At 49.5% G+C, this 10021-nt stretch overlaps 1 protein-coding gene across 1 annotated transcript in view; it reads right to left on the bottom strand.

Moving 5' to 3' along the window:
• The window catches only part of LOC116358852 (monocyte to macrophage differentiation factor 2-like), a 36092-nt gene extending 26342 nt beyond the window's left edge, over positions 1 to 9750 (bottom strand). The window contains exon 1 of the mRNA XM_031811095.1: positions 9481 to 9750. Coding sequence (XP_031666955.1) covers positions 9481 to 9494 — 14 coding nt within the window. The 5' untranslated portion in view covers positions 9495 to 9750. The remainder of the gene's footprint in view (positions 1 to 9480) is intronic.
• Positions 9751 to 10021: the final 271 nt, after the last annotated feature.

Here is a 10021-nt window from a genome sequence, read left to right as displayed (position 1 = left end):
AACAATCAGCGGTCTGACAATCAGCCAATCAGACAGTCAGCCAATCAGCCAATCAGACAGTCAGCCAATCAGACAGTCAGCCAATCAGACAGTCAGACAATCAGACAGTCAGCCAATCAGACAGTCAGCCAGTCAGCCAATCAGACAGTCAGCCAATCAGACAGTCAGCCAGTCAGCCAATCAGACAGTCAGCCAATCAGACAGTCAGACAATCAGCGTTCTGACAGTCAGCCAATCAGCCAATCAGCCAGTCAGCCAATCAGACAGTCAGCCAATCAGCCAGTCAGCGCTCTGACAGTCAGACAGTCAGCCAATCAGACAGTCAGCCAGTCAGCCATTCATATAGTAACATCACTGACTCTATATTATTAAATGATACTACTCATTCATGTAACATTACTGACTCTATATTATTAAATGATACTACTCATTCATATAGTAACATCACTGACTCTATATTATTAAATGATACTACTCATTCATGTAACATTACTGACTCTATATTATTAAATGATACTACTCATTCATGTAACATTACTGACTCTATATTATTAAATGATACTACTCATTCATATAGTAACATCACTGACTCTATATTATTAAATGATACTGCCCCTCTCCCTCTCTATTCATCCCCTCTCTCCCACCCTCATTTTCTCTCGCTCCACCAGTCTGTTTGTTCTCTCTCTCCACCTCCCTCCATCAGTCTGTTTGTTCTCTCTCTCTACCTCCATCAGTCTGTTTGTTCTCTCTCTCCACCTCCCTCCATCAGTCTGTTTGTTCTCTCTCTCTACCTCCATCAGTCTGTTTGTTCTCTCTCTCCACCTCCCTCCATCAGTCTGTTTGTTCTCTCTCTCTACCTCCATCAGTCTGTTTGTTCTCTCTCTCCACCTCCCTCCATCAGTCTGTTTGTTCTCTCTCTCCACCTCCCTCCATCAGTCTGTTTGTTCTCTCTCTCTACCTCCATCAGTCTGTTTGTTCTCTCTCTCCACCTCCCTCCATCAGTCTGTTTGTTCTCTCTCCACCTCCCTCCATCAGTCTGTTTGTTCTCTCTCTCCACCTCCCTCCATCAGTCTGTGTTTGTTCTCTCTCTCCACCTCCATCAGTCTGTTTGTTCTCTCTCTCTACCTCCATCAGTCTGTTTGTTCTCTCTCTCCACCTCCCTCCATCAGTCTGTTTGTTCTCTCTCTCTACCTCCATCAGTCTGTTTGTTCTCTCTCTCCACCTCCCTCCATCAGTCTGTTTGTTCTCTCTCTCCACCTCCCTCCATCAGTCTGTTTGTTCTCTCTCTCCACCTCCCTCCATCAGTCTGTTTGTTCTCTCTCTCCACCTCCCTCCATCAATCTGTTTGTTCTCTCTCTCCACCTCCCTCCATCAGTCTGTTTGTTCTCTCTCTCTACCTCCCTCCATCAGTCTGTTTGTTCTCTCTCTCCACCTCCATCAGTCTGTTTGTTCTCTCTCCACCTCCCTCCATCAGTCTGTTTGTTCTCTCTCTCCACTCCCTCCATCAGTCTCTGTTTGTTCTCTCTCTCCACCTCCCTCCATCAGTCTGTTTGTTCTCTCTCTACCTCCCTCCATCCATCAGTCTGTTTGTTCCCTCTCTCCACCTCCATCAGTCTGTTTGTTCTCTCTCTCCACCTCCCTCCATCAGTCTGTTTGTTCTCTCTCTCCACCTCCCTCCATCAGTCTGTTTGTTCTCTCTCCACCTCCCTCCATCAGTCTGTTTGTTCTCTCTCCACCTCCCTCCATCAGTCTGTTTGTTCTCTCTCTACCTCCCTCCATCAGTCTGTTCTCTCTCTCTACCTCCCTCCATCAGTCTGTTCTCTCTCTCCACCTCCCTCCATCAGTCTGTTTGTTCTCTCTCTCCACCTCCCTCCATCAGTCTGTTTGTTCTCTCTCTCCACCTCCATCAGTCTGTTTGTTCTCTCTCTCCACCTCCATCAGTCTCTGTTTGTTCTCTCTCTCCACCTCCATCAGTCTGTTTGTTCTCTCTCCACCTCCATCAGTCTGTTTGTTCTCTCTCTCCACCTCCCTCCATCAGTCTCTGTTCTCTCTCTCCACCTCCCTCCATCAGTCTCTGTTCTCTCTCTCCACCTCCATCAGTCTGTTTGTTCTCTCTCTCCACCTCCCTCCATCAGTCTGTTTGTTCTCTCTCTCCACCTCCCTCCATCAGTCTGTTTGTTCTCTCTCTCCACCTCCCTCCATCAGTCTGTTTGTTCTCTCTCTCCACCTCCCTCCACCAGTCTGTTTGTTCTCTCTCTCCACCTCCCTCCATCAGTCTGTTTGTTCTCTCTCTCCACCTCCATCAGTCTGTTTGTTCTCTCTCTCCACCTCCCTCCATCAGTCTGTTTGTTCTCTCTCTCCACCTCCCTCCATCAGTCTGTTTGTTCTCTCTCTACCTCCCTCCATCAGTCTGTTCTCTCTCTCTACCTCCCTCCATCAGTCTGTTCTCTCTCTCCACCTCCCTCCATCAGTCTCTGTTTGTTCTCTCTCTCCACCTCCCTCCATCAGTCTGTTTGTTCTCTCTCTCCACCTCCATCAGTCTGTTTGTTCTCTCTCTCCACCTCCATCAGTCTCTGTTTGTTCTCTCTCTCCACCTCCATCAGTCTGTTTGTTCTCTCTCCACCTCCATCAGTCTGTTTGTTCTCTCTCTCCACCTCCCTCCATCAGTCTCTGTTCTCTCTCTCCACCTCCCTCCATCAGTCTCTGTTCTCTCTCTCCACCTCCATCAGTCTGTTTGTTCTCTCTCTCCACCTCCCTCCATCAGTCTGTTTGTTCTCTCTCTCCACCTCCCTCCATCAGTCTGTTTGTTCTCTCTCTCCACCTCCCTCCATCAGTCTGTTTGTTCTCTCTCTCCACCTCCCTCCACCAGTCTGTTTGTTCTCTCTCTCCACCTCCCTCCATCAGTCTGTTTGTTCTCTCTCTCCACCTCCATCAGTCTGTTTGTTCTCTCTCTCCACCTCCCTCCATCAGTCTGTTTGTTCTCTCTCTCCACCTCCCTCCATCAGTCTGTTTGTTCTCTCTCTCCACCTCCATCAGTCTGTTTGTTCTCTCTCTCCACCTCCATCAGTCTGTTTGTTCTCTCTCTCTACCTCTCTCCATCAGTCTGTTTGTTCTCTCTCTCCACCTCCCTCCATCAGTCTGTTTGTTCTCTCTCTCCACCTCCATCAGTCTGTCTGTTCTCTCTCTCCACCTCCCTCCATCAGTCTGTTTGTTCTCTCTCTCTACCTCCCTCCATCAGTCTGTTTGTTCTCTCTCTCTACCTCCATCAGTCTGTTTGTTCTCTCTCTCTACCTCCATCAGTCTGTTTGTTCTCTCTCTCTACCTCCATCAGTCTGTTTGTTCTCTCTCTCCAACTCCCTCCATCAGTCTGTTTGTTCTCTCTCTCCACCTCCCTCCATCAGTCTGTTTGTTCTCTCTCTCCACCTCCCTCCATCAGTCTGTTTGTTCTCTCTCTCCACCTCCCTCCATCAGTCTGTCTTTGTTTTGTCTGATTGATGGCAATCAGAGATGTTCTTTCAGAGTTCTGGAATCTCTCTCTCTCAGAAACGTGCTTTTTGCCATGACTACAGTTGCCTGGCAACTGCAAATAACCATGGATCGACTGAGGCAGAAATAAGAGGTCTGTCTCTCTCACACACGAAGTAGCTGTAGTGTGGTGATGTCACTGTAGCCATGGAAACCCCCGAAACCCTCCTCTTCGCTCTTTTCTTCCATCTTCTCCTCACTCCCAGATCCATCACCCTCTATCCCCTTCTCCTCACTCCCAGATCCATCTCTCCTCTCCCTCCATCCCCGTCTCCTCACTCCCAGATCCATCTCTCCTCTCCCTCCATCCCGTCTCCTTATCCTCACTCCCAGATCCATCACCCTCTCCCTCCATCCCCATCTCCTCACTCCCAGATCCATCACCCTCTCCCTCCATCCCCATCTCCTCACTCCCAGATCCATCACCCTCTCCCTCCATCCCCATCTCCTCACTCCCAGATCCATCACCCTCTCCCTCCATCCCCGTCTCCTTCTCAGCTTCCCCTAGGTACAGACCTGGGATCAGCTTCCCCTAGGTACAGGCCTAGAATCAGCATCCTCTAGGTACAGACCTAGAATCAGCATCCCCTAGGTACAGACCTAGAATCAGCATCCTCTAGGTACAGACCTAGAATCAGCATCCCCTAGGTACAGACCTAGAATCAGCATCCCCTAGGTACAGACCTGGGATAAGCATCCCCTAGGTACAGACCTAGGATCAGCATCCCCTAGGTACAGACCTAGGATCAGCATCCCCTAGGTACAGACCTAGAATCAGCATCCCCTAGGATCAGACCTGGGATCAGTTTCCCCTAGGTACAGACCTAGGATCAGCATCCCCTAGGTACAGACCTGGGATCAGCTTCCCCTAGGTACAGACCTAGGTACAGACTTAGGATCAGCATCCCCTAGGTACAGACCTAGGATCAGCATCCCCTAGGATCAGACCTAGGATCAGCATCCCCTAGGATCAGACCTAGGATCAGCATCCCCTAGGTACAGACCTAGGATCAGCTTCCCCTAGGTACAGACCTAGGAACAGCTTCCCCTAGGTACAGACCTAGGTACAGACCTAGGATCAGCATCCCCTAGGTACAGACCTAGGATCAGCATCCCCTAGGATCAGACCTAGGATCAGCATCCCCTAGGTACAGACCTAGGATCAGCTTCCCCTAGGTACAGACCTAGGTACAGACCTAGGATCAGCATCCCCTAGGTACAGACCTAGGATCAGCATCCCCTAGGATCAGACCTAGGATCAGCATCCCCTAGGTACAGAACTGGGATCAGTTTCCCCTAGGTACAGACCTAGGATCAGCATCCCCTAGGTACAGACCTGGGATCAGCTTCCCCTAGGTACAGACCTAGGTACAGACTTAGGATCAGCATCCCCTAGGTACAGACCTAGGATCAGCATCCCCTAGGAACAGACCTAGGATCAGCATCCCCTAGGTACAGACCTAGGATCAGCTTCCCCTAGGTACAGACCTAGGATCAGCATCCCCTAGGTACAGACCTAGGATCAGCATCCCCTAGGTACAGACCTAGAATCAGCATCCCCTAGGATCAGACCTAGGATCAGCATCCCCTAGGTACAGACCTGGGATCAGTTTCCCAGAGGTACAGACCTAGGATCAGCATCCCCTAGGTACAGACCTGGGATCAGCTTCCCCTAGGTACAGACCTAGGTACAGACTTAGGATCAGCATCCCCTAGGTACAGACCTGGGATCAGCTTCCCCTAGGTACAGACCTAGAATCAGCATCCCCTAGGATCAGACCTAGGATCAGCATCCCCTAGGTACAGACCTGGGATAAGCATCCCCTAGGTACAGACCTAGGATCAGCATCCCCTAGGTACAGACCTAGGATCAGCATCCCCTAGGTACAGACCTAGAATCAGCATCCCCTAGGATCAGACCTAGGATCAGCATCCCCTAGGTACAGACCTGGGATCAGTTTCCCCTAGGAACAGACCTAGGATCAGCATCCCCTAGGTACAGACCTAGGATCAGCTTCCCCTAGGTACAGACCTAGGATCAGCATCCCCTAGGTACAGACCTAGGATCAGCATCCCCTAGGTACAGACCTAGAATCAGCATCCCCTAGGATCAGACCTAGGATCAGCATCCCCTAGGTACAGACCTGGGATCAGTTTCCCAGAGGTACAGACCTAGGATCAGCATCCCCTAGGTACAGACCTGGGATCAGCTTCCCCTAGGTACAGACCTAGGTACAGACTTAGGATCAGCATCCCCTAGGTACAGACCTGGGATCAGCTTCCCCTAGGTACAGACCTAGAATCAGCATCCCCTAGGATCAGACCTAGGATCAGCATCCCCTAGGTACAGACCTGGGATAAGCATCCCCTAGGTACAGACCTAGGATCAGCATCCCCTAGGTACAGACCTAGGATCAGCATCCCCTAGGTACAGACCTAGAATCAGCATCCCCTAGGATCAGACCTAGGATCAGCATCCCCTAGGTACAGACCTGGGATCAGTTTCCCCTAGGTACAGACCTAGGATCAGCATCCCCTAGGTACAGACCTGGGATCAGCTTCCCCTAGGTACAGACCTAGGTACAGACTTAGGATCAGCATCCCCTAGGTACAGACCTAGGATCAGCATCCCCTAGGATCAGACCTAGGATCAGCATCCCCTAGGTACAGACCTAGGATCAGCTTCCCCTAGGTACAGACCTAGGATCAGCTTCCCCTAGGTACAGACCTGGGTACAGACCTAGGATCAGCATCCCCTAGGTACAGACCTAGGATCAGCATCCCCTAGGATCAGACCTAGGATCAGCATCCCCTAGGTACAGACCTAGGATCAGCTTCCCCTAGGTACAGACCTGGGATCAGCATCCCCTAGGTACAGACCTAGGATCAGCTTCCCCTAGGATCAGCTTCCCCTAGGAACAGACCTAGGATCAGCTTCCCCTAGGTACAGACCTGGGATCAGCTTCCCCTAGGTACAGCAACATCACCCTCGTCCCTATAAAGTAGGTTGAGGTTGTCTCTCTCCAGTCTCTAAACACTATACAATAGGTTGAGGTTGTCCCTCTCTAGTCTCTAAACACTATAAAGTAGGTTGAGGTTGTCTCTCTCTAGTCTCTAAACACTATACAGTAGGTTGAGGTTGTCCCTCTCTAAACACTATAAAGTAGATTGAGGTTGTCTCTCTCTAGTCTCTAAACACTATAAAGTAGGTTGAGGTTGTCTCTCTCCAGTCTCTAAACACACAGCAACTGGCCTGAATCGCTCTCTCTTTCCATTTCTACCCCTCTCTCTCTCTCCATCTCTACCCTCTCTCTCTTTTCACCTCTCTCTCCATCTCTACCCTCTCTCTCTTTCCACCTCTCTCTCTCCATCTCTACCCTCTCTCTCTCTTTCCACCTCTCTCTCCATCTCTACCCTCTCTCTCTTTTTCCACCTCTCTCTTTCTTTCCACCTCTCTCTCTCCATCTCTACCCTCTCTCTCTCTTTCCACCTCTTTCTCTCTACCCTCTCTTTCTACCTCTTTCTCTCCATCTCTACCCTCTCTCTGTCTTTCCACCTCTCTCTACCCTCTCTCTTTTCATCTCGCTCTACCCCCTCTTTCCATCCCTCCCCACATCCCTCCCTCCCCTCCATCAATCCCTCCCTCCATCCATCCCTCCCTCCATCCATCCATCCCTCCCTCCATCAATCCCCCCCTCCTCCATCCATCCCTCCCTCCTCCATCCATCCCTCCTTATACAGACAGCTGGCAGTTCTGTTAATTAGGTTATCAAGCTGTCTGTTAATGACCTGAGCCCCAGGCCACACACACACACACACATAGCCAGGCCAGACCAACAGATCACAGAGCAAGACCTGTCTGTTAATGACCTGAGCCCCAGGCCACACACACATGGCTAGGCCAGACCAACAGATCACAGAGCCAAAGCCCAGCAGGGCTACCCCTAGTCCAGACTCTGTGTGTGACACTCTTTCTGACTGCAGTGTCCTGTCTGCCTGTCTGTAGTCAGTGTGCCCAGACCTGTCTGTCTGTCTGTAGTCAGTGTGTCCAGACCTGTCTGTCTGTATGTAGTCAGTGTGTCCAGACCTGTCTGTAGTCAGTGTGTCCAGACCTGTCTGTCTGTCTGTAGTCAGTGTGTCCAGACCTGTCTGTCTGTCTGTAGTCAGTGTGTCCAGACCTGTCTGTCTGTCTGTAGTCAGTGTGTCCAGACCTGTCTGTCTGTAGTCAGTGTGTCCAGACCTGTCTGCCTGTCTGTAGTCAGTGTGTCCAGACCTGTCTGCCTGTCTGTAGTCAGTGTGTCCAGACCTGTCTGCCTGTTTGTAGTCAGTGTGTCCAGACCTGTCTGTCTGTTTGTAGTCAGTGTGTCCAGACCTGTCTGTCTGTCTGTAGTCAGTGTGTCCAGACCTGTCTGTCTGTAGTCAGTGTGTCCAGACCTGTCTGTCTGTCTGTGGTCAGTGTGTCCAGACCTGTCTGTCTGTAGTCAGTGTGTCCAGACCTGTCTGTCTGTAGTCAGTGTGTCCAGACCTGTCTGTCTGTAGTCAGTGTGTCCAGACCTGTCTGTCTGTAGTCAGTGTGTCCAGTCCTGTCTGTCTGTGGTCAGTGTGTCCAGACCTGTCGGTCTGTCTGTAGTCAGTGTGTCCAGACCTGTCTGTCTGTCTGTCTGTAGTCAGTGTGTCCAGACCTGTCTGTCTGTAGTCAGTGTGTCCAGACCTGTCTGTCTGTAGTCAGTGTGTCCAGACCTGTCTGTCTGTAGTCAGTGTGTCCAGACCTGTCTGTCTGTTGTCAGTGTGTCCAGACCTATCTGTATGTAGTCAGTGTGTCCAGGCCGGTCTGTCTGTCTGTAGTCAGTGTGTCCAGACCTGTCTGTCTGTCTGTAGTCAGTGTGTCCAGACCTGTCTGTCTGTAGTCAGTGTGTCCAGACCTGTCTGTCTGTCTGTAGTCAGTGTGTCCAGACCTGTCTGTCTGTCTGTAGTCAGTGTGTCCAGACCTGTCTGCTTCAAGACAAAGTGGTGTAGTCGTACAGCAAGACAGTAACAATACAACTACCTATCTGTCATCACCTCTCACCGTTTCACACACACACACACACACACACACACACACACACACACACACACACACACACACACACACACACACACACACACACACACACAGCGACCTAGGCTAACATTGATTGAACTATCCACTCCACCAATAGTCAGATGTACACAACCACCCTGCTTACTGACAAAACTGGGGTAAGCACCCCCCCCCCCCCCCCTAGGAAAATTCAACTGGTGTAAATGCATCAGTCTGATGTTGTCATCTGATGATATAACTACTTTAAATCAGAAACCCATGGAAACAACTTAGCCATGGTAGTGCAGCCTATACAAGGAAACTGATATAAAATAGAGTAGTAGAAGTCACACGTCCCTGCGCGGTCCTTTCGGGTTCCGGCGTGGCAGTAGAGGGGGTCCGGTATTATCGATAAGGACCATAATCGGTATTCGTTATTCTACTGTAAAACAGATCAGCTCCCGAGCGACGTAGACCCAACTCAGACATTCAACCATTCCAACAGTGTATTATCATTGTATTATTATCATATCATATTGTAATGAAACGGCGGGGAGCAGGACTCGAACCCTCGACCTTCTAGCCCGAAGTCCAGGGCGCTATCGCTATCGGCAAAAGCTCCAGCGGCAGCCTCGATATCCGCGCTTATAAACCCAGGGTCGTTACACCATTGTACCTAATAATAGCGTTACATAAAACCCAACTAATTCAGGACAGCAGTCACAGGGAGTCCCAAATAGGTTAGAAACATCACCGCTGGTTATTGGGCGATATCGGTCTGTTCGGCTTATCAAACCAACACATTCTAAACGTTGATACAACGTCTATTAACTGGGAGTCGCGATGTTTACACATTTAGGTGCAATTTATAAAAACCCAAAACGACATACCTTACAAGATTCATTTAAAATGTGAAGGGGGGAAAAAAGCAACAGTAGAGAGACGTGGGTGTAACGATAAAAAATATGTCTTCAGAGTTGTGTGTTTCAGCAGCGCTTTTTCCTCGACCGTCTTGATTCCAGCGGTGTGTTGCTACTAGATATCTAAAAGACATCTAAACCTGATGCTGCTGGTGATCACCGACTGGTGAGTATCCGGGATGCCGAAGGTGCTACAGCGACGATAATGCGCGTGATTCATAGCAGGCAACACCCGGAAGTGCGAACGATGTAAACGGTTTCTAGGGAAAACAGTCTTCCTGCGTCGCGGAAGAAAAAAAAAATATATATATTTAAAATATATATTTAATATATATATATTTTAACTATTTTTTACTATTTTTTTCCCATTATTATTATTATTAATATATATTTTTTTACCGGATTCGGTAACGGTTCAATCTGCACCCAAGTCATGATGATGTTTTAAGCGACCAGAGATACCGGGTTGGAGAATAGTTGGTTCTTTCTCTTTATTTTCTAGAACAAAACG

Source organism: Oncorhynchus kisutch, unplaced genomic scaffold, assembly GCF_002021735.2.
Source record: "Oncorhynchus kisutch isolate 150728-3 unplaced genomic scaffold, Okis_V2 Okis01b-Okis20b_hom, whole genome shotgun sequence".
NCBI classification, from domain to species: domain Eukaryota; kingdom Metazoa; phylum Chordata; class Actinopteri; order Salmoniformes; family Salmonidae; genus Oncorhynchus; species Oncorhynchus kisutch.
This window is presented reverse-complemented; position numbering and strand designations above follow the sequence as displayed.